At 41.8% G+C, this 25,381-nt stretch overlaps 1 protein-coding gene across 1 annotated transcript in view; it reads right to left on the bottom strand.

Annotated features, from left to right (window-relative positions):
* LOC133460708 (collagen alpha-1(XIV) chain-like) overlaps positions 1 to 25,381 on the bottom strand; it is a 205,547-nt gene that overhangs the window by 78,024 nt on the left and 102,142 nt on the right. Inside the window, 3 exon segments of the mRNA XM_061741443.1 lie at positions 4,343 to 4,472; positions 18,057 to 18,202; positions 18,631 to 18,675. Of these exon segments, the coding sequence (XP_061597427.1) occupies positions 4,343 to 4,472; positions 18,057 to 18,202; positions 18,631 to 18,675 (321 nt within the window).

Raw genomic sequence — 25,381 nt, forward strand, 5'->3', positions numbered from 1 at the left:
AACATTACTTTTATATCAGATTTTGTTTGTTTCTCTTTTATCTTAATCTAATCTCTACATTCCTTGTCAGCTTTCTTGCCTTTAAAAATAGAAGACAGTGGGGATTTTAACTCCTATCTGGGGCATTTAAATTGCAATCAACAACAGAAATCAATGCAAAAAGACCTCAGACCTAACTCCGAACTTTAAAATGAAAACATTCACAGATCCTGCTTATCTTTCTTCAAGTCCCCAAACAAGATATTTACCCCGATTGAAGTTTCTTTGTTTTTCCTTCCACTTGGGACATTTCCAAAGAGATGTTGCAGACCCGAGTGACTACAAGTTTCAAGCCACATCAACATCGCGGCTCTTTCACAAACTTTCTCTAACACAACATATTTTTCAGTGATGGAAAGCCAAAGCGGTTGAATTGTTTCACATAAAGCAGCTTCAACGTCCACATTTCCCCTAAAAAAATCAGCCATTTTGACCTTTTGCAACATTAATGAACATTGAGAGAATTCATTGCACTTTTTGTCACATAAGACTTGAAAAGCATGATCCTTAGACACGTATCGTTATGATCAACTCAACCATCCAGTGTTTTCCCTCTCTTGACCACTAAAACAATCAGTTGGCCTCTCTTTATTCCCCCCACACGTCTCTCTAATCACACCATTCCTCAGTGGATAAGCCCCTCAGATTAGTCTGCCTCTGCTGTCATGCTATCTATCTTCAGTTTGGGGCAAAAAAGAAGCCAATCACCCCTGCTGCATTCCTTGGCATGCTTCCCTCAGCCTTCACCCAATCCCTGAGGTCCAAATCACCAGATTACACCGGCTGCCTTTGTCACATCATCTGTCTGCACTCCTAAAGCCCCGGCAGCCCCGCCTGCTCATCATTTTTCCTGGGGCGATCATCACATCCCTCCCTTGCTAGCAGGAACCGTTCATCATTACTCGGTGTCTGAGAAACCGTCATTTAAAAAGAGGAGAACATCGTTAACACCTGCTAACGTGTGTAATGCACCGCGCGGGAGACACGAGGGGGTAGAGGGGAAAGATGAATTACTTGAATTAAGAGTTTCTTGCCTGCTGAAAGTCAAGTGTTTGTTCTTTAAAGCTCAGGAAAAATCATTAGCCCCTGCAGAAGCGTTTATGGTAATCAGTCAATTTTAACAAGTGGGGAAAAAAAAATACTCCCAGATATTTCTTTTAGTCAACAGTACAGAAAATGGACTTTGGTCGGTTTCTGTCCCTGAAACGGAGGAGCTGCCCAAACATTCAGGGCTGGTTCACTTTGAATGCACCTGACTCCGCCCCTGCCCTAACTTTTGATGGCTTTTCAGATCAAATATAGCCAGAAATTGAAATGGGAATTAAAATAGGAAAAGCTTTTTAGGGTGTCGATCCCTCAGTCTGAGGGGTCAGTATTTTAAGTTTCATGCTTTACTTCTTGTAATGGTGTTTGAGACTGCTACATCTATCACTGCTGCCTTTCTCTGAGTTTCTCTATCATCCCCTCATGTGCAGCTGCTTGATATGGAAGCTAGACAGCAGGGATTTATTTATTTTTTTTATTGCTGAGGTCTATCCTACTATTAACTTATTTATGTCTATTTATTAGAAAGCCTGACCTTGGTTCTACCTCTATTTATTGTCCTTTGCCTTGCAGGAAATATTTACGTTTATCCTGTTCAGTGAGCATTGTGAGTACCTGCCATGTCTGCTCTCTGTATTTGTCCTGTGTCAAATTAATGTCTGTAGAGATTGTGTGTGAGATGCCTTCTCCCATCTACTGCAAAACAAATAATAATAATAAGGTCAACTTGAACTTGAACTTGAACTTGAGGGATGAGCAGTTCTGCTCCTTGAGGCCGTAATGCTTTAAATGTTTCCCTGCATCAAGATGCCTGATTCAAATGAAATAAACAGACTTGTGCAGCCATTAAACACATAGCTGGTAATGTTCTATTCATTTGAATCAGGTTATAGGAGTAGGGAAACATCTAAAACAAACAGGACAGTGGCCTTCGAGGACCAGAATTGATACCATAAGGATATATTTTCCTTGGCAATGATTAGTGCTAAAAAAAAAAAAATAGATTCAAAATGGATCTGTAGTTTTCATGTATGGTTGCTGCACATTCGCCTGACGGGCTGAAAGTAACTTAAAGGGGACCTATTACGGCATCTAATTCCTATTTTAAACAGGCCTTGAATTTCTTGAAAACAAGCTTTTGATTGTTTTTGCTAAATAAATTAGAAATTCAGCCTCTAAACCATGTCTTTATCTTCCCATTCTCTAACCTCATTATCTATGAGGGATTCTGAGTGGGCGGGGCTATGATAATGAGACTCTGTGCTGATTGGCTGCCTGAATGACGCGATACACCGCTATGAAAAAATGGCGGAAGCTCCGGCCGGCAGAGTTACTGTGTCCTAACTGCATGCGATGCGAGCGAGCGTCAGCGACAAAATCAATTCCATTGCTTTATTTTCTATTGGACTGTCCTAACTGGCCGCAGCGACGCGGCGCTGCGCAGCACGACGCGGCGCAAAGTTTTGAGCTGAACATTTGTCGGACCCCCTGCTTCTCTTTTCTTCCTGTCGCTCGCGTTGAAAGCCGGTTGAAAGCGCTGTAGGAAACAGTCATGGTGAGGAACGGCTGATCCAGTTAGTTGAAATGAGAAGTTATCTCTATGATTCCTCCTCATTTCACTACAAAAACTTCAATAAAGTGGCAGCTGCTGGAGGGAGATGGACAGAGAGCGTCCGATGTCACGCAGTGTGATACGACGCTCGCATGCAGTTACACGGTTTTATAGTTGTGGCCGTGGTTTGCATTTTGGTTACGTAACGACGGGAGGAGAATCTTATTGGCTCGTAGATCCAAATCACACTGGACGGCTCATCCGGGCGGCTGTACAGACACTGCAGAATTTGGTTTCTTTCCTCCTTCTCTGAGTTGGCAGGCTGAGGGGAAACTACTTTATATATGTTAAAGCAAGAAAAAACCTGTTTTTCATAATAGGTCCCTGCACCAACTCTTCCGTACTTGAGGAGTGAGCAGGCCGCTTCTTTTCACCAGACAGGGTGGGGTTTCTCCGGCCGGACGTAGCGCGTGGAAGGATCACGTTATTCCGGCCAGATCCTCCCCACCCCATCTGGCGCCCCGGCCTGTCAGAGGGGGCATGTATAGCCCAGGACTGCTGCATGTTTTTGTGAGGGTAGCTCACATTGCTACCCAAGGGAACACGAGGAGAACATGCAAACTCCACACAGAAAGGCCCTTTCACCAACCCCACCCAGGGTGTGGGCTCTGAAGTAATGGAGGAACTTAACACGCACTCAGCACCCACAGCGTCCCCGGTGGGAATTGAACCCAGGATCAAGGCAGTTACAACAGCAACTCATCACTTTAAACTTCTATCTTCCTGATGTGCTCTGATCTTCATTTTATGATGATCACTAGACCTCAGCTGTTGAAACCTGACAGTTTGCATATTTATAGAGTAAATCAAACATGTTTGATCCTTGAAGATAAATAGTTTTTGTGAATATTAACATGTAAAATCCTTTTCCAGTTAGCAGCCAATAAATGTCCCATAAACAGTCTTTTTTTTCCCCACAGAGTGAGCCAGGCTTCAAAAAGTAACAAACCAGACCAAGCAAGTCCAACATTCACCCTCTTAACTCAGTATATAGTCTTAACTAGCTCATATACAGGACTGTCTAAGAGAATTTAAACATTGTGATAAAGTCCTTTATTTTCTGTAATGCAAAAATGTCATACATTCTGGATTCATTACAAATCAACTGAAATATTGCAAGCCTTTTATTATTTTAATATTGCTGATCATGGCTTAAAGCTTAAGAAAACTCAAATATCCTATCTCAAAAAATTAGAATATTCTGGGAATCTTAAACTCTTAAACTTAAACTGTAAGCCATAATCATCAATATTAAAATAATAAAAGGCTTGCAATATTTCAGTTGATTTGTAATGAATCCAGAATGTATGACATTTTTGTTTTTTTTAATTGCATTACAGAAAATAAAGAACTTTATCACAATATTCTAATCTTCTGAGACAGTCCTGTATATGGCATTATAAATGCTAAACATTCATGTTGAACCACATCTATCTGCTGTTTGCAGTTTGCAGGTCACAGTTTGAGAAAACAAATGCAAAGAAAGTGCTGAGACTGGCTTAGAAGAGGGTGTATAAACTACGAAATAGGTGCAAATGAAAGTGATAATTCACTGCAAATTCATGTCTTCCAAAGAATGATTCCAGATACTGATACTTGGTCCCATAAGAACAAGGTCATAAGAAGCAATGCAAGAACATGACTTACGTGTCCGTCCCATTTGTGAGGTTGCGGGTCCCTCTCCCCCAGGATACACCGGGGTGATGGTCACTTTGTATTCTGTGTCTGACAGAAGAGGCTGCAGGACCAGGCTGCTCTGACTAGTGGGGACTGTCCTCTGTAAGCAGAATATCACAGTGTTTAAACAAGTATGAAAGACCATGAATGTTGCAAACATTTCCTTTTAGTTTTGAATAACTATAAATGTGTCCATGTTTGGTTTCACTTTCCTGCCTGGAAAGCCATTTTCATCCTTTAAATCTTTTAATACAAAGAATTAGTCTGGTTTTCTCAGAATTCCACTTTGGTTTAGTGTCAATGGAGAGAGAAGAAATTGTGTTTGGACAGGCATGCAAGCAATCAGAGGAATGAAGCATGGCAGCTAGTCAGAGTGACAAAAATGTGCAGATCCAAGGTGGTACGAGCACTTCTGTTGCAGTTATGGTTCTTTAGAGTAAAGGCTCTTGGACTTTCCTATATGGATCATAGCGACTGTCCCATTGTGATTGGTTTGGTATCTCTTGTACCAGTGGAAACGGCTCTGATTTCAAGAGGTACTATACTCAGAATTTTAGAATAGATATGGCTGGACAGGCAACTCATTGCCATGAGGGGATCATTATATAAGCCCCAGAGTTTGCTCTTCTATTGGAAAAAATGCAAACATTCAGATAAATTATTTTGTCTATTTCTGCACCTCACAACGCAGTTAGTTTATAAAAATAGAAAATATGTGACAGAAGAGACTAGAAGAAGTGACAGCGACACATTATTACTGACATGCTGAGACACAAAACTTATTTTTCACATTTTTACCTTCTCTTCAGTCGATATAAAATGTTGAATCGTTAGCTGCAGGAACTTGATTGTCGATTTTTAAGGGGAGACATGTTTAAAATAGTAAAACATTATTTTACTACAAATTTACCCCATAGTGAAAAGAAGCTCGCCAAGATACTTTTTCCTTTAATTTAATTCAAAATGGCCAGAAAGGAAATCTGACCCCACCCCCCCAAAAAAAAAAAAAAACAAGAAAGAAAATAAAACAGTATTAGTCTTGTAATAGAGGTGAGGTGCAGAGTTGCTGCGGGAGACTTGGGGAGATTTCTGGCACTACGGAGGTTAATTGTGTCCAAGTTTCTGTCTCACTTCTCCGGTGAACTTGGCCTTTTGTTAAAACTGATCCCTAAATGACTCATTCGTCACAGTGAACTGTTGTTCCTGTGCAACAGACAAGCTAATCTGCTTCCTTGCCCCGCGGGCTCCTTTTCATCTCTGCTTCCAAGTCTTTCTTCTTTTCCTCCTCTGCTGCTTTTCCTGCCGTTGCTTATCGCTCCCTATTTCTCTTTCTGTTTTGTTCAAAAAATTAAATTATCAAAGGGTGCTTTTCTTTTTCTTTTCTTACTCTCCCCACTTGAGTCAGCAAACCACAGGAGTTTTCTTCCTTTATTTTAATTATTTCCCCCCCTCTTTTATTAGACGCAATGAAAGCACTATGTGTTCTGTATTTTGAAAAGGATTTTCATTTGGGGAACAGTCTGCAGAGAAAATAAAAACAGCAACAGATATTCAACACGTTTGTGTTGAACGTGCTGTGGAAGATCCAATAAAGGCAGAAACACTGCAGAACAAACTGTTGCAATGCAGTTCATCTATTATTTGTGATTCGACAAGGTGATGGAAACAGTCCCCAGAAATCGGAGTTGGTATTGACATGACGGCATCACGCAACTCCTGCATTAGGTTGAAGATGCTCTCCTGGATTGAGACTGCGGTGACTCTGCGAGCCGTTGGAGTGCACTGAGAGCTCAGGATGATCTGAGCTTTGGGACATGATTTTGCAACCCTGAAAAGTTCACCATCGGGTGATTTGGTATGATTAGTCACACCATTACACCACCAGCAGCAGCCTGCACCGTTGATACGAGGAAAGCTGGATTCATGTTTGTGTTATTTATGCCAGATTTTTACTCTGTACTTGGACTGCTCCAGCAGGAACTGAGACTCATCCTACTGTACCAGCCAGTGTTTCGCTACTCTACTGTCGTGCAATTTTGGCATGTGTGAATTGTAATCCCATTTCTGTTATTATTTAATCGTAACCTTTATTTAAAGGGGACCTATTATGAAAAACACGTTTTTTCTTGTTTTAACACATATAAAGTGGTCTCCCATCACCCTGCCAACACAGAAAAGATGATACCCCATGAAAATCTGCAAGGTCTGCTCTCCCCCATCCGAATGAATCCCCCAGTGTCATGTGGTTTCTGTGAGCCGTTTAGATTTGTGCATTTTCTTTATGTCACCAAAATGCAAACCACGCCCTCGGTCTCCTCCGCTGCTGAAACCACGCCCACAACCAGCTCTGTCCGCCCGCTCGAGCTTCCGCCATTGTTCAGCAGCGGTGGCTGTTTCCACAGCGAGGGAGAGTAGAAATGAGGTTTTGCATCGACATTTACCCTCATAAAAGGATCAGATCCCACAGCCCGGACCCGGCAACTGCACACGAGACAGCGGTAAGTTCCGTTTTTTTATGTCATTTATATTTGTATGATCTTTGCATGGTATTTAGTACTTAGTATTTAGCTTAGCTCCCGAGCCCCGGCGCCGCATACGGGCCGGACCGTCGAGGAGCCCCGGGTTCGGAACTCCGAACCCGGAGCTCCGGCTCCGGCTCCGGGGGAACCGGCTCCGGCGGGCCGGCTCCCCCGGGCTCGGGGCTCTATTAGTACCATAATACATTTTTCTTCTGTGGTTTCAGATCTTTCAAGCACCTGGAGCTGTTCACATTCAGAAGACGCGCGGCCCTTCCTTGAGCCAGCAATAGTGCATACATTTTATTTATATATTTTAACAATAAAGTTGCCATTTGTGAAAATTCAGTGTTGTGATTTCTTTACAGTTACATTATTCATTTGTCTTGTAACATAAGAAGTGAAATGATGAGGAATTGGAGTAAATAACCGTGGTGTAACTGTTTAATATAAAATTAAATCTTCCTGTGTGAATTAGTGTGAAGACGAGGTGACTAAAGGCTGATTTATGGTTCCGCGTTACACCAACACGGAGCCTACGGCGTAGGGTACGTGTCGATTTAACGCAGAACCGTGGACACGCTTTGCTACGCAGCAGCTGCTATTCTCCCCGGAGCGACGCTTTGTCTCCTCCCCTGCTACACGTCATTCAAGCAGCCAATCAGCGCAGAGCCTCATTATCATAGCCCCCCCTTCCCTTAGAATGGAGCAGAGAAAAAGGCTTTAGAAGCGGTAAAACTAGAGACAGGGCCCACAGGCTGAATTTCTGTTTTATGTAGAAAAAACAAGCTTTAGATTGTTTTTAAGACATTCAAGGCCTGTTTAAAATATACATTAAATGCCATAATATGTCCCCTTTAACCTGCCGATAGTCTCACTGAGATTAAAATATGTTTTCTAAGAGAAACCTGGGCAAGAAGGCAGCAGTTAGTTAAAAAACATCAGGCAAAACAGAACAATAAACAAACAATCATCCCCGTCAAAACAATTCAAATCAAACGATTACACCCACCGAGGGAACTCTTTTCTGACTTGAATTCACCTCAGAGTCTGTCAATTTCATGTTTGTCTGAAAATCGATCCAGGAGGATGGAGCCGCATGTCTAAAGGCTTTCTCTCCAAGCTCTGTGTGAACGTTTGGGATCTGCATTTGTATCTGCATGATGTGGTTGCTCAGGGGAGAAGGGAGCAGTCCTAGTGTGGATCTGCAGACAAAGGTGAACCAGTGTGAGAGCCTGTAGATGTACAGACATGACCATTCAGCTGGGGTATACAGGGTACGTGTCGTAGCTGACAGCAGTGGCACCTCGTGTCTCCTGCAGCTTCAGACCATCTCCTTCAAGGTTCAACATGTGCATTTAAAGATCTTCTGCATACACTGGTTGTCATTTGTGTCTGTTTGAGTTACTGTTGTCTTGCTATCATCTTGAACCAGTACGGCCTTCCTCCTGACCTAAAGTACAGCATCACGGCATTTCCTAAAGAACTGTTGCTCACTGGATAATTGTTTTGTCCTTATTGGACCATTCTCTGAAACATCCACACCAACAATCATGTCACATTCAAATTCACTTACAGTAAATCCCCCTTTTTTTTACGACTTTAATACTCTGTTTGGACTTCAGCAGGTCATTTTGACGAACGCTGCGTCCGAAATCGCATACTTCCACCCTAATGAGTATGCAAAATGAGTATGCAAGATTTTTTAGTGTGTCCGAAACATTAGTACGTACACAATAGTATGCTCTATCCATACTCATTCCAGAGAATTATTTTAGTGTGGATTGATGGACACTAGCCGAGCAGAAACTTCCCACAATGCAATGCAGTGGCGTTTGGTTGCTAAGTGATACGTATAATGTCATAACTATAATATTAAGTATAATAATATTATTATATAATATTAATATTATAATATTAATATTTAATAATATATAATCTCATCTTGTTTCGGCCAGAATAAATGGGAAATAGTATGTTGTAGATGTTTCTAGAAATAGAAATGCTGTGACAGGTTACCATGGTAACAACTCCCCCCCCCCCCCTCCCTACGGCAGGAAGTGCCATGTGTGCTCTTAATTGTACGTTCAAATTAATGCACACTACTGATATTTACTCAAAAGTATGCCGAATTTAAGTATACTTTTGAGTATATACTTTTTAGTACGGGATTTTGGACGCACCGCATGTCTTCATATCTAAATGGAATTAGCTGCCAAAAGGGAAACTGCTGAAAAGATATGTGAGTCCAAGGGAGTTTAACCTAAAAATGGCTGCAGAGGGTCAATCATATCAGTCATTTATTGACACATTTCATCATTCTGATCTCCATTTAGATCTGTGATAAGCACATGACTAAGTGCAGAGCTCATTCGCCGCCTGTTCTCCTGCTCCAGTAGCCTGTTATACTGTTTTCTGTGTGAAAGAGAACTATTGCTTTCTTAACCCCTGATTTAGTCACGTGGATGTACCCCGGTTTCAGATTCTCGCATCTCCTTGTGTCTCCTCACCTCTTTCTGTCAGGCCAGGTTGCATTCTGAGCATGCAGAGTCTAGCCCCGCCGCCACACACACACCCTTCTACTTTGTTAAGAAAACTTCTTCTCCGCCAGTCAGACAAACACTGCGAGCCTCAACAAATCAATTTCAGCCCCGTCTGATGAAAAACGCAGCAAGTCTCTTAGCTGTCACAGAGCCACATAGTTCAAATAAACCCCTTTCAGCTACATTCTCTTCTTTCTTTCTTTTCTGAACTTCCCTTCTTTGTAAACGCAAACATGGCTTAATAAAGTATGCTCATAATTCAGAAACCCAGTGTTGTTTGGAAAGAGGCAAGCATGCTGAGAATGTAAAGCTAAAAAGCTTTCCACCTGGGGACACTGTCAAGTCTCCTTAACAGCGGAAAGTATTCCATTTTACAGGATGATTCTCAATATCGGATGTAGTTTATCTCTTTTAGAGTTCCCAGAGCTGCTGGCCAACAAAACTCATTCCTGAAGAGAAAAAAATATTTTTTTTTTAACCCTCAGACATTCACAAACTTTCTTCTTGGTGATCAGCTGCTTCACCACCATGGACAGGTGATGTGAGTGAAAAAAGAACCTGATAAACATAAAGGTTAGGTTTGTGATGGCGAGACAACTGCTGTCTAAGTCTCACTGGCATGTCTCAATCCAATCCTAGATTGACAGGTAATTTGTAGTAATTTAGAGAACGCTGAGCCAAAAAGCAAAGCTGTCGGAGTAAATATACTGTTTTACACCAAATATATTAAGCTAGTTTGCTGTTTTCATGATCAAATTCACATTAAAACACATGAACATGGCGTTCAATGCAGAGAGTTCAATACAACACTGATTCAGAGAGCTCTTGGAAGGTTTTTCCTCCGTGTGTTTGGCCTCTATAGGAGCCTCTCAAACAGATGTGTGGATGGCATCAAGGATTAACAGCAAACCTGAGGCAAAACAACACCCAAGTGTCTAAATCTTCTCTCGATGTGAGTGTTTACCTCCTGCAGCGATAGCTAGAGCCGCGACTACAGGCAGCAGGATTGCACTCAGAGCCAGGAAGCTTTGGTTTCCTGGACATGAAGGAAGCAGCGTAGGGAAGGAAGGAGTCTCAGTGAGATCAGTGTCACAGCTGTCTGGACAGACGGCAGCAGCTTCGGGTTGCCCCGTGTCTGCTCTGCAAACACTGACGGCTGGTATACAGCAGCAGAGCTGTCGGGGAGATCGGGCGTGCTTGCTACGCTCACGCGCGCAAGATTTTTGGGTTTTTCGGGTCGGATCGGGTGTCTATATGCGCAATTTTAACCAATTTCTCCAATTAGCAAAATACTGGATACCTTCCCCTGCCTCATCATCTGGGCTTGCCTCGACGCAGGGCCCCACAGCTGCTTGAGACCCGGTCAGGTCGGTGATTTTTATAACAAATTTATCAAACGAGCCTTGCAGAGAGGCATTAATCTCGTTTTCTCGACATTGTGTGACAGTTTGTTCCAACTCCACCCGTCTGGATCAGAGCAGCTTGTGTCTGCGCTTGGTCTGATCAGTTGTATTGAACAACAGACACGCGCATCATTGCACATATATTTATTGATATGCACAGACTAGTACACATTCAGGTATGTAATGGAACGTGGCCTGACTGTTGATATTCATAAGGGGAAAAAAAAAAAAAAATTGAAAAAAAAAAAAAAAAACGGCCCATAGCGCGAGGCCCCGTGCGGTTGCACTGTACAGCAGTGATGGAACCGGGAATAAGGACTGCATCCTAAATGCATAAGTTTGAAGTATGTATGCATTCAGTAATATTTTGACAAATGCACTCTTAGGACATCTAAACATTACTTTCACATTTAAATATGTCCTGAACTTAAAAGGGACCTATTACGAAAAACACGTTTTTTCTTGCTTTAACATATATAAAGTGGTCTCCCCTCAGCCTGCCAACTCAGAGAAGGAGGAAAGCAACCAAATTCTGCAGTGTCTGTACAGCCGCCCGGATGAGCCGTCCAGTGTGATGTGGATCTACGAGCCGTTGAGATTCTGCTCCCGTCGTTACATAACGACGGGAGGGATTTACATAGGTTGGCCTCCGATGCGTGAAACCACGCCCACAACTAACTCCGGCCGGAACAACAACAACACCTTCACCTTCGAGCTTCCACCATTTTCTACGCGTCATTCATGCAGCCAATCAGCACAGAGCCTCATTATCATAGCCCCGCCCACTCAGAATCCTGCATAGATAATGAGGTTAGAGAATGGGAAGATAAAGACATGGCTCAGAGGCTGAATTTCTAAATTATTTAGCAAAAAAAATCCAAAGCTTGTTTTTAAGACATTCAAGGCCTGTTTAAAATAGGTATTAGATGCCATAATAGGTCCCCTTTAACTAACAGGTAACTTGAAATAACTTTCATTGTTGCCTGCACAGTGAAACTCAGACAATCCGGCCACCCACCGCTGTTCTTCACAGCGACCGCCGCAGGCTTCAGCAAGCAGAAGCAAGAGTGAACCCAACACGAAAGAATCTGCACTGAGATCGTTTTACAACAAGGGCTGAGCGTTTGAGGATACACACATCTCTTTATTGTTTGCTAAAAAAGTCCTGAAATAAGCATGGCCGTATTGATATCCGGGCTGCGGTGGAGTCTAACATCGTTGTTCTGAAGCAGTTCTTTTTTGGTTTCTCCTGTTGGACTTCGTCTGTAATTTGTTGTTGAAGTCACTTTAAGCTAAATATAAACAGGACTGAATTTATACTGAGTCAGCAGGCGACTTGTCGAGGGCGTTCTCCTGTCCTTGCTCCGTGACAACAGGGATAGAGAAGGAAACGGTACAGAAACTGGATGGATGGATGGATACTTTTGCACAAATTACCTTAAACACATTTCCAGATTTTTTGCAAGTTATACTAACAAAGCACAGTTGTGTTGTCTTATTGTTTTGACTTCAGTTGTTTTGCAGAGAGAGAAAGAGAAAAAACGTTGTTTTGAGCAGGTAGACTGCAGAAATCTGGGCGTTTCAAGGATAAAAGCAGAGGAAAGACAATAAGTACAGGCTTAGGGTTGGCTATCAGAGGTGCCGTCAAAACAGATAAAAACAAGACAAAAAATATAAAACACAATGTCTTTAAAGATAAGGGGACTGATTTACATTTGCAGCTATCAGGTACATCCCTGTTTTTTGTATGCTGCTGCCAATTGTGTCTGCTGCCTGTCCGTAGACTCTCCCACTGGCTGACTTTTATTTATAAATCCATTTTGGGACGTCTCCCTACATATTTGTGCGTGCACATGTGTAGAAACGTCAGCCATTATGAACCTGCGCTCACAGAACTTTATCCAAATGCAGGTCCCGAGAGCCAGAACTGAACTGGGTAAAAAGGCGTTCAAGTTTTCTGCCCCGTCAACCTGGAATGATGCGCAGAAAGACTTGAAATTGGTTGAGCTTGTATCCTTGGGTAAATTCAAATCCATTTTAAAAGACAGAGAAATTAGCTCTCTCGGTTCTTGTGACTGCCCCGTTGTGTACATTTTACCATTGTTTTACTATTGTTTCCCCAGAATGCGTGACTGACTGTCTGTGTTCATATGTATGTATTGTTGTATTGTTTTTATGCAGCTATTTTGGCCAGGTCACTCTTTAAAAAGAGGTTTTAATCTCAATGAGTTTTTTACTGGTTAAATAAAGGATATATATATATATATATATATATATATATATATATATATATATATATATATATATATATATATATATATATATATATACACATTTCTAATAAATTAAAATATGATTTGCCCACATATAAGTTAACGTTGATATGTGGGCCACCTCCATATATTGGGAAATATTGGGCGACAGATTTTGCTTTTAAAATCTTGTTTTAGCTTTTTCTCAACACTTTATACATTTTCTTTTATGATACTGGACGATTTTGATGATGCTTTAATCTCCAGTTTAATGACGCTCAACATGATTTTAGATACAGAGCCAAAAATGTGAAGATTTATAGATATGAGCGCCAGTATCCATCAGTGCATATAAATAGAGAGATAACTGCTGCCCAAACATCAATAAAAACAAACATAAAAATTAGTTTTCTATTTTCTTTCTTTGTTTTAATGTTAATCATGTAGTTTAGTGGCTTATGGCTCTTCTTTAGCTTCCAAAAACACCAGAGTGAAAGTTGGAGGAAGCCTGCCGGATCCTGTCCCTGCTACGGAGAGCAGCTCCAGAGCGAATCTCGGTGATTCATATCCTGACCGGACTGCCAAACAGAGCTCCCAGCTGTTCGCACTTTGATAAGAGATCTCATTTAACAAGCTGCTGGTGCGAGCAGCTGGCCGCTTTTTATTGTCAGGATGAAAAGGCTGATGTGGGACTCGTGTCCGGGTCGTCGCCGGCGCCCCCCCCCGCTGGGCGGCGTCACACAACTAAGTACACCATCACGCAGCTGTTTGCACTCATTCAAATAAGAGATTTCAACTCATTTAGGCTTCATGACTCACTATGAGGGAAACGTTATGGCTTTTATTATGACAGAATGGGTTTTACATCACTAATAAAAATAGGATCAAGTTTCTTAATATTGATAACAAATTATAGGTAGAAAAGTGCCCCAATAAATTTGGAAGTTACTTCACAGGATACTTCACAATGTGGGTTATAAGGATCACACAAACACACTGTTTTTAAAGTCGCATGTGTTGAAATTCTGGGACATTGTCAAACTAAAAACTCTACAAATCATATTCAAAGCGAGAACTGATTCACTTCCAGGCAATTTACAGAAAATGTTTTGTGACAGGGAGGGGGGTTATAATTTAAGAGGAAAATTTAATTTAAAAAAACAATGTGTTCATTCTAAAAGGAAAAGCATGTGTATCTCAGTTGTTGGAGTGGATCTATGGAATGGGTTGGGTGATGGGTTGAAGCTATGTACAAATATAAATCATTTTAAAAAACGGTACAAAAAGGAAGTTCTGGGAAGTTATTTGATTGAGGAGGAGTTATGTTAAGGAAAGTTTGTGTTTGTCAGCTGGTTAGGTGCAAAGGCTCAACCAATGGGAAAATCTGTAGCCTAATAGGTAAATTAGCAGCTATTTATTATTAATATTTATGTTTAATTTATAATAGAGGTAACAAAGGGGCAGGGTTAAATAAGTTTTACTTCTACCTGCTCCTTTTCGGACACTTTTTTTTTTTTTCCCTGTTTGTATTACGTTTTTGTTGTTACTTTTTTTCTGTATGTTTTGAATTTGTTTTAAAATTTTACATTTCTTTCCTTATATGTTCGAAATAAACAATTCAATCAATCAATCAATCAAAAAAGTTACATGTTTTTGAGTGTTTGGAGTTTTATCAGTCCATCCATCCATTTCCCACCACTTATCCATGACTGGCAACAGTCTGAGCAGAGATCCCCAGAAATCCTCTCCCTGGATCCTCAGTTTCCTCTACGGAGACGAAACCAAGGCTTTTTCCAGCGGACCAAGAGAGATAATCTCTCCAGCGAGTCCTGAGTCGGCCTCACAGGCCCCTTCCCAGCGAAGAGTTTCCCCCAGCCTTCACCTGAGCCATCCCTGGACAGGATCCTGCCCGGCTACATCAGCTGGCAGGATTAGACGCAGGGGAGCCCCGGTTCAGTCATTACTCACAGCTCAGTAACAACTCACAAATCAACATTCCTGGATATGAATGGGATGAAATAACAGAGCTGAAATTGAACTAGGATGCAGCGGAGTAAACTTGTTAGAATATGAAAAATATTTCCAGAAAGAACCTAACTACTGAAAAGGGCGTTTGTTTTGAGGGCTATGACCTTGGTTGCTGAGCTCGTTTTACCTCCAAGCTGCTAACCACAAGTATTTTAAAAATGGAGTGTATTTCCAGTCAGCGTGGGAAGATGAGCGGGATTTATTTCCCGAACAATCAGTAGTAGGTTTAATGTCTATTGCTGATCGCTAAAGCAATCAGGTACAACATCGTGCCCTTTTTTCATTGAAAATGATCTTAATTATCTAACATTGTTTCTTTGATGCATATTATCCACGAGGGTTATGTAGAAATGCTGTGAGAAGTGAAAAGCTTCACTTTTGATGTCTGGTTTATTGATGGAAATCAGTTGCAATTCACATCCATCAGACCAGCCTGCTTGGTTGCCTAGGCGATGAGTCCCATCCCAGGGACTTATAACTGAAAATGTACAAAAATAACTTGGGACTGTTGGGGATTTTGTCACGTAATCTCTACAGTGTGAGAAGTTCTGGGCATTAAAAAATAAAGCCTGCTGTCAGCTGGGTTCGTTTTTACTGATTTATCACTTACTTTTTGGGTTCCTGAGAAATTGCAGATATATAACTATTTCTCAGTTGTTGATATGAGCATTATGACACAATATATAAAGCTTATGAAACCGAACATTATGACAAAATATCAAGCGCCTCGAAAGGGCTGGGAACTGATATTTGACATTCATATTGACATTAATATCAATATCTGTGCAGCATTTCAGTACATGCTTGTCTAACATGCACAAACACGCACGCGCAAACATGCACAAAGTAAATGTAGACAGAGCAGGAACTCTGTGTTGCATAAGGTTTGTTTTCTGTAAGTCTTCTCTCTCTCTCTCTCTCTTTCTCTCTCTCTCCCTCTCTCTCTCTCTCTCCTTGTTAGTTTGAAACCTGTCATTTTCGTTCTTTCTTTCTTTCATGGGAAAAAAAAAAAAAAACGTTTTTGAAGGTCTGACATTGTTTTCATCATTACTGTCCTCCTCTCCCTCTTCTTACGTCTCCATTACAAGACTCTGTCTGAAGAGCTGTCACCTATATCAGCACCTCTGTCTCACCTCCCGTCTCCTGCCCAAGCCAGACTTTTAATCTGAAGGGCTTCCAAAGGCTTCCAAGGGACGCCCCCCCCATCCCCCGTTGCAGACTTCTTCTTCTTTTATTACATTTTTGTCCATTTCATCATTGCCCCTAACAGGTGCTCCTTCTCGTACAGTAGGAGTCAAAGACCAACACTTCTATATCAACAGGGTTTAAAATGTAATATATCAAATTCAAACGTCTTGGGGCCTAATCCTCTCCTGTGGTGCAACCCAGGCCTTCCCTGCGGATCCATGCATTCAGCAGGTGTTCATTATTTGTTTCAAAGACTAGAAAGAAAGGAATAAGTCACATCCCGAGGCTGTTTGGGTGGAGCTTCAGTCAGTCTGCGCGTGGGCTTGACAGGAGAGCTGGACTGAGCTTTATCACAGAGAAACGCCTCGTTTGGAACAATCCTGCTCATTGATGGATGTTTTTGACAATCAAATAACTTGATAAAGATCTAAAGTTTCCCAATTTCTTGTTTGGACAGGAGGAATGAATCAAAAATAATTTGTTTCAAAACTTGTAGTCTGAGTCACGCACTAAGTTTGAATCGAATCTAAACAGACAAAACTAGACAAAGCTCCACACTGTCGCCACTACTCCTGTTTATTAGTAAAGAAAGTTGTTTTTTCTTTTTGGGGATTCTTTTAACCAAAAAAGTGTGTATTTGTAAGAATAACATTATAAAATTGATGTTTTGTAAGTTGAAGGCTTGCTAGTTTGACGATCAGCTGAGATTGGGTCATCTGGTTCACAGAAATAAAAGACTTAAACAAGTACGAGACATGGCAGCCCTCATTACATGCGTGTCTCATTCATTTCTTGATTTGGACGATCGAGGTGTCAAGGATTTTTCTTAGTTGCCAAATCCAATTGCAAAAAATATATAGTGATCAGGCCATAGAGTGGAGGTGTAGCAGCTCGGATATGCACAGTCTGCATTCGGATACAAGAGAATAGTTTTGCCCATTTACGAGTTTAATGAGTCAGTAAGACTTGTAAAATGCAGGTACAATTCAGAGACTTACCGTATTTTCCGCATTATAAGGCGCACCTTCAATGAATGACGTATTTTAAAACTTTTTCCATATATAAGGCGCTACAGTAGAGGCTGGGGTTAAGTTATGCATCAATTAGACCAAGGGTCGGCCACCCGTACTAAATAAATCCAGGTCATTCCAGGGTCTTATACTACCCTGTTAGTCTTGCAACTGGGGGTGGGGAGCTAAAACCCTTGAAAAATAACTGTTTTGCAGCTTCTTTCGTGTGCTGGCTGTAACTGTAACTCTGTAACTCCAGTGCAGTTAAATTTGCCTGGAGTGAGGGGACCCATCCAATATGGCGGCGACGCTGGATTACGTTCCAACATGTCATGAAGCGTCTACGTATATATGTCTATAGTTGCGAGACCTGTTGCGGCTCAATATTGATCCATATATAAGGCGCACCGGATTATAAGGAGCGTGGTCAGCTTTTGAAAAATTGAAGGCTTTTAGGTGCGCCTTATAGTGCGGAAAATACGGTAATACATGTTTAAAATGTATCTCCCCAAGGGCGTCCCGACCCAACCCTCCTCATCATTCTGGGTTTGGGACCAGCACTACGTAGCTGGGAAAGTAGAGGCGACGTTGGCTTCAGTGTCTCGTGCAGGACTGATGGCTGGGGATTGACGCAGCAATCTTCTGGCCACGGCCTACGGCCATCCCCCCTCACCCCCACTCACCCCCACTCACCCCTTTAAAAGTGATTCATATGAAATGGGCAGTGAAATGAAGCATTCTCACCGTCTCCTCGGCCCTGTCTCCCTTTGCACTGATGTAGTTCAGCCGATAGTGTCGGACATTTCTGGAGTCGACGGCCTGCCAGGACACCCGCAAGCTGAACATGGTTTCATCATCGATCTTCATATTCTTCACGCCGTAATGAGGGGCTGGAGGATCAGAGAGGGAAGAGGAATTCGTCTCAGCAGCACAAAAAAAGCACAAAAAAAATGTCAAAGTAGCCATAAGAAAAGAAATCCTAATTTTAGTCAGTGCTCCGGATAAAAACCTTTTCCTGCAGAATTCATCAGAGGCCAATCTGAGTTCAGTGAAACGTGTTCAGGAAAGCAATCGGTCAACTAGACTCCTGAACACTTGCAATCATATATTTTCTGGCAATAATCTTAATCTTTAGGCAGCATGATTATGCAGGAGTACAGAAGTCGGTTTCAATACACAGAATGCTTTTTCCCCGCAGCTCATGAACAAGTATAACAGTGTATTCAAGAGTCAGACGTGAGGAGGAGATGAAGGGAGGTGAGGGGGAGGGAGGTGAGCAGAAATGAACACAGTGCATCACAACCTCTGAAGTACGTACTTGCTGCTGTTGTGGTTGTTGTGGCGACGGTCGTTGTTCTCTCGGCTGAAAGACAAACAAAGAGAAGTAGCATTACCAAGTCCAAGTTCCTTCCAAGGATTGGAGTTCACGCTAGCTCAAGTTAGCAAATTGGTCAAACTGGAAACTTAAAAATGGCCATATTATACATTTCTATGTTTTATGAATTAGATGTAGGGCTGGGGGATATGACCCCAAATCAATATCATGATAAATTGGGCAGTTTTACCTCGATAACGATAAATGCACGATAAATGCACGATAAACGCGATGGTATGATGTACTTTTGGTCGCTACTTTCATGAGGCGTTTAAACCCTGTGTGGGAATGTCTCACTCCCAGTTTCCCATCGACCTTCTTCAGAAGGAACATATTTTGACTATATCAAATAAACCTTTTTTTTATTTATTGTATATCAAAGAGAAACACTGTAGTGGCCACTGTCTATTCACAATATGCATGATATATTAAATCATTTGTCTTCGTGCTGTATTCATTATTATTTTGATTATTATTATTGACAGCAGTGGTCTCATTCTGCGCTAAACAAGCAAAAAAAAAAAAGAAAGGCACATTTAGCCCCAAATTGGCCCCCTGAACGGTGGTGGTTTGTGTGTCCCCGTTTGTGTTTGTGTGTTTAAGAGAGATGTGAAGAAAAAAAAAGAGTGATGTGTGTTGTAACTTAGGCATTCATGGAACGCTTGAAGCTGAAGCTCAGACCTTACCCGGCAACAGAAAAATGTCTGTTTTCTGATTGGCTGATAGACAGCTGCTCTGAGTTGAGAGCTCGGTGCACGATAGCGTACCGTGACTCGTTTGCAGGGAGTCTGTTGGAATTACTGTGTGGTAAAGTTAATTTCTCGTGTGGCATGAGAGCATGTGAAGTCGTTGAAATGCACGAGTCTCACACTCAATGAAAATAGCCTATCAGCACACACAGTCAAAACAGATGTTCAATTTCTTAAAGGGGACCTATTATGGCATCTAATATCTATTTTAAACAGGCCTTGAATGTCTTAAAAACAAGCTTTTGATTGTTTTTGCTAAATAAATTAGAAATTCAGCCTGTAAACCATGTCTTTATCTTCCCATTCTCTAACCTCATTATCTATGCAGGATTCTGAGTGGGCGGGGCTATGATAATGAGGCTCTGTGCTGATTGGCTGCCTGAATGACGCGATACACCGCTACGAAAAAATGGCGGAAGCTCCGGCCGGCGGAGTTACACCGTGTCCTAACTGCATGCGATGTGAGTTAGCGTCAGCAACAAAATCATTTCCATTCCTTCATTTTCTATTGGACTGTCCTAACTGGCCACGAGCGACGTGGCGCGCCGTTTTGAGCTGAACATTTGTCGGACGCTCTGCTTCTATTTTCTTCCTGTCGCTCGCGTTGAAAGCCGGTTGAAAGTGCTGTAGGAAACGGTCATGATGAGGAACGGCTGATCCAGTTAGTTGAAATGAGAAGTTATCTCTATGATTCCTCCTCATTTCACCACAAAAACCTCAATAAAGTGGCAGCTGCTGGAGGGAGATGGACAGAGAGCGTCTGATGTCACACAGTGCTACGATAGTCGGACGCTCGCTTGCAGTTAGGACACGGTGTTTAGTTGTGGGCGTGGTTTGCATTTTGGTTACGTAACGACGGGAGCAGAATCTTATTGGCTCGTAGATCCACATCACACTGGACGGCTCATCCGGGCGGCTGTACAGACACTGCAGAATTTGGTTGCTTTCCTCCTTCTCTGAGTTGACAGGCTGAGGGGAGACCACTTTATATATGTTGAAGCAAGAGAAAACGTGTTTTTCATAATAGGTCCCCTTTCATTTTAAATCACAATACCAAATTTACCAACATGTGAAAATCGACGTCGGTCATCGCAGTGAATGTCGGTAACGGTACATTTTCGGTTTATCGACCAGACCTACTTAGATGTGCTCAAAATGTGAGGTAAATGTATGTTGTGGTATTTCTATCCACAAAACAGATCTCAGAGTGCTGAAAGGACTTCCTTGTGAGGATTATTTTTTCAAACATTGTCTCTAACAATAGTTACGTTTTCCATACAGTGCAGGTCCAAAAGAGGAGGAGCTTCAGCGCTCATATTGTAGAAAAAGGGCATCCTCACAACCAGAAGACTGCTTCCAGCGCACTGACAGGAGCTTTATTTTAGTTTCAGATCACAGATTTGCCATTTCTGACATGCTGTGTGGAGTGTCTCCATCTACAAATGCTTGCAGGTATCGCCAAAAAGGAAGCCGGGCATGACAAAGGAGGTCTGACTTCTCCAGACAACGTAATCTCCCTGCAGCTGATTGCATGCCGACCCTGCAGACACATGCCGTTACCTTAATGTCAAAAAAGTCAAAAAGGCTCTAGGTCCAGATGAAAGCAGCGTGCTCAGGAACTGTGCTTCTCAGTTGGTTGAGCTTTTCATTGACATTTTTAACCTCTCTCTGACACACAGCCCTGTCCTTTATTGCCGGAGCACCGGCTCTATCATCCTGGTGCCCCATGCAGACCTATAGCAGTATCTCCCAACCTGGGGTCCGGGCCCCCGCTGGGGGGGGGCGCCAGAGATCTCTGGGGGGGCGCAAAACTTTATCTGCTTTGAGGATATGCAGTTGTAAAAATTATATTTACACATGTTAAATAAATAAAAAATCATATTAACACAACTAATGGAATACAGTAATCCAAGTCTGTATAAACCCACTTAGAAATTTTATTTTGGTCATTTTAAGTTATTTATCAGGATAAAAACTTAAAAATGTATTATTATATCATTATTCAACATTTAATCATACTACTACTCCGACAAGTTGTTAAAGGAAAAATGTTAAAAAAAAATGTTGCTCTCATATTAAAAAAGAAATTTTTCAGAAATATTTTTATGTCCTTGCAATTATTTTTTGTGTGTATTTTATACATTGGTGACACAAAAGGAAGGTGGGAAAAACAAAGTACAGGGTAAACCAAAGAGAAATGTATAAAAAAAACATAATTAATGTTCATTTTTTCAATTAAAGGTTTGTAACGAATAACTTTACTCTTTTGGTTCTAGTATGTACGGGTCAAGGGGCCCGGCTGGTCTTAGACACAAGTAGGGGGCTCCAAGGAAAAAAGGTTGGGAACCACCTCTCTAAAGGACCACAGAGCAGCCACAACCACATCTACCACAGCCAAGTACTTGTCTGCCCCGACCCTAGACCTGCACCAGTATGCATACAAACAGATGCCATAAATCCTGACTTCTATTGACTCAGCTGGAGCGGACTGGGCAGCTTTCTTTGTGGACTAAAGCTCTGGGTCTCAACAATCACCGGTATATTTTTGATAAATGACAGACGGTGGGGCTGGGCACATCATCTCCCCAGGTGTGACCCTCAGCAGGACCGCCGCAGAGATGGAGCTCTCTGTACCTGTGGCTGCGCACCTGTGCATATCTCTGACAGCATCATTAGGTCTGCAGATGATACAGTACCACAGCGGAGGGAACATCACAAAGGGCAACGAGGCTGCCAGCAGAGACGCAACACACACGCTGTTTTCAAACGCCAGCAGTCGGAGCTGCGGTGAAAGTTTGTGGAGATGAGGAATGGGCGATATTTTACCGTTCACGATGTCAAAAGAATTCCCCACGGTAAGAATTTGTCATCTCGCGGTAAAAACCATAAATTCCTGTTGATGACGTTTTTGTGTAAAGCTGATTTATGGTTCTGTGTTAAATCCACGCACAACGTATCTGAAGGAAGGAAGGAAGGAAGGAAGGAAGGAAGGAAGGAAGGAAGGAAGGAAGGAAGGAAGGAAGGAAGGAAGGAAGGAAGGAAGGAAGGAAGGAAGGAAGGAAGGAAGGAAGGAAGGAAGGAAGGAAGGAAGGAAGGAAGGAAGGAAGGAAGGAAGGAAGGAAGGAAGGAAGGAAGGAAGGAACCAGTGTTCAGTGTTTTGGATATTTCAGCTTAAATTTCAAAATGTTATATAAGTTCAATGAAGTTCATAGCTTGTTTGGTTTCTTCTGTTATTGGACACACAGTTTGTCATGACATACCTGAAAAATCCCTGATACTTCATAGCAAGCTGTGTGTCTGGTGACAGAATAAATCAGACAAGCTAAAATTATTTGTTTACTGCATGAGCTATTGATATTTCCTTCTTTTTTGCACTTTAAATGGATATTGAAAGACCCATTTGAGTTATTTATTTTTTAGTTATTTCACAATAATTATTGTGAAATTATTATTTCACTAGTTATTTTACAGTCGTATAATTCAGGCAACAGCTCAAAAAACATTTTTAATAACACTAACCCACATTAATATCGGATCGGATCGAATCAAATGGTGATAAAAAACAGAAGGGCTAATACAGCATTTAACTTTTTTACTTGAAACCTTTGGGAAACGACCGCACGGCAAAAAAGGGGCCATTCTTAAAGTGGTGCAGCGCATAGATGGCGGGGGAATATGAACTGGCCTGAAAACATTTTTTCACTCAAAAATATTTTTTTTGCTTTAATCCCTGAATTCATTAATCTATTATGAAATACGTATTACTAATACACTGAAATGTAGTACAAATGTAAAAATTTGGTTAGCGTGTCCATAAACGATGTGCGCTCCTAAAATTTCTGATTGTGCCCCTAAAGATTTTCAGTTAGGGGCTACTGTGCTCCTAGTGAAAAAAGTTAGTCTGGAGCCCTGAGCAGCGTTGGCCGACAAAGCAAAACACAGCAGTTTCACTATAACAGCTCAAAAATGGTAGAATTTGAATGTTAGCAGGCAGAGTCGGAGCTGTTCATTCAACCGGGTCAGTGGAACACATATTCACATAAATCTTTAAACTCGAGGCAGTCGACTCACCCGAGCTCCCATTTCAATATGTTGATGATTTAATCAGTTTATTCTGAGCTGAGAGAATTGAAGGACTCACATCTGTAAATGGAGATGGACATTTGACAGTGTTTTCCCGTCAGAAAAATAAATAAATTGAAAAGTGTGCCGATGCTGAGGAGCTAGTTCCAGCAGACAACTCAAGCAACAAGTTAAGCTCACATTCAACCCTTTACATGGTCATTGCAAACGCCTCCGCTGGCTTATTGGTCTATTTAAAGAAGCAAAGCAGTGTCCATCTCTATCTTGCCAACTGATGCACAATAATTAAGCTACCTGTTACTCAAAAGTTCCACCACAACCCCAGCAATCAAGTATAAGGAGTATAAGGATCCAAACAGGGTGTTGAGAGTTCTTGCTCATTGCTCCCAGTAGGTCAGTATTTTCATCATGAACAAGCTAACTGAAGGAACTACAGTATACTGTGGTCGAACATGTTAATAAAGTGAGTATTTGGTAGAATTGGCTTTTAATCTGCTTAACCCTTGTGCTGTCTTTGGGTCAAGGAAGGAGGAAGAGAAGAAGGAAGGAAGAATGAAAAGAAGGAAAGAAAGAAGGGAGGAAGGGAGAAAAGAAGGATGGAAGGAAGGAAGGAAGGAAGGAAGGAAGGAAGGAAGGAAGGAAGGAAGGAAGGAAGGAAGGAAGGAAGGAAGGAAGGAAGGAAGGAAGGGAGAAAAGAAGGATGGAAGGAAGGAAGGAAGGAAGGAAGGAAGGAAGGAAGGAAGGAAGGAAGGAAGGAAGGAAGGAAGGAAGGAAGGAAGGAAGGAAGGAAGGAAGGAAAAGAAGGAAAGAAAGAAGGGAGGAAGGGAGAAAAGAAGGATGGAAGGAAGGAAAGAAGGAAGGAAGGAAGGAAGGAAGGATGAAGGGAAGAAGGAAGGAGGGAGCAGGAGGAAAGAAGGAAGGAAGGAAGGAAGGAAGGAAGGAAGGAAGGAAGGAAGGGAGGGAGGAAGGAAGGAAGGAAGGAAGGAAGGAAGGAAGGAAGGAAGGAAGGAAGGAAGGAAGGAAGGAAGGAAGGAAGGAAGGAAGGAACAGGAGGAAAGAAGGAAGGAAGGGAAAAAGGAAGGAAGGAAGGAAGGAAGGAAGGAAGGAAGGAAGGAAGGAAGGAAGGAAGGAAGGGAGGGAGGGAGAAAAGAAGGATGGAAGGAAGGAAGGAAGGGAGGAAGGAAGGAAGGGAGGGAGGGAGGAAGGAAGGAAGGAAGGAAGGAAGGAAGGAAGGAAGGAAGGAAGGAAGGAAGGAAGGAAGGAAGGAAGGAAGGAAGGAAGGAAGGAAGGAAGGAAGGAAGAAAAGAAGGATGGAAGGAAGGAAGGAAGGAAGGAAGGAAGGAAGGAAGGAAGGAAATGAGACAGAAAGAAAGAAAGAAAGAAAGAAAGAAAGAAAGAAAGAAAGAAAGAAAGAAAGAAAGAAAGAAAGAAAGAAAGAAAGAAAGAAAGAAAGAAAGAAAGAAAGAAAGAAAGAAAGAAAGAAAGAAAGAAAGAAAGATAAATTCCCATTGATGACATTTAGTAGTATGTAGTATCTTTTAGAGCAGTGTTTTGGCTCCAAAGACTGAATGTGGTGACAGATTTATAGTTAAAAAAGTGGAGTTGAATTGGTATTTTTTTTATCATAATTTTTATGGTTATCGGGATAAATGCCAGAAATGATTGTGATACATCTTTTAGTCCATACCGCCCATCCCTAGTGGAGATGAGGCGGAGAGCGTCTCCTGTTTTCCATTGCTGGATGTTTATGCCAGTGAACACCTCAAACAGACTGTAAACTCTGCTACACTGATCCTGAATGCTTTGGAAAGGCCTGTTGCAGTGTTTAACACGGCTCGGTGAAAAGCATTTTGACACACTGA

The sequence above is a fragment of the Cololabis saira genome, chromosome 15, assembly GCF_033807715.1.
Source record: "Cololabis saira isolate AMF1-May2022 chromosome 15, fColSai1.1, whole genome shotgun sequence".
Classification (NCBI taxonomy): Eukaryota; Metazoa; Chordata; class Actinopteri; order Beloniformes; family Belonidae; genus Cololabis; species Cololabis saira.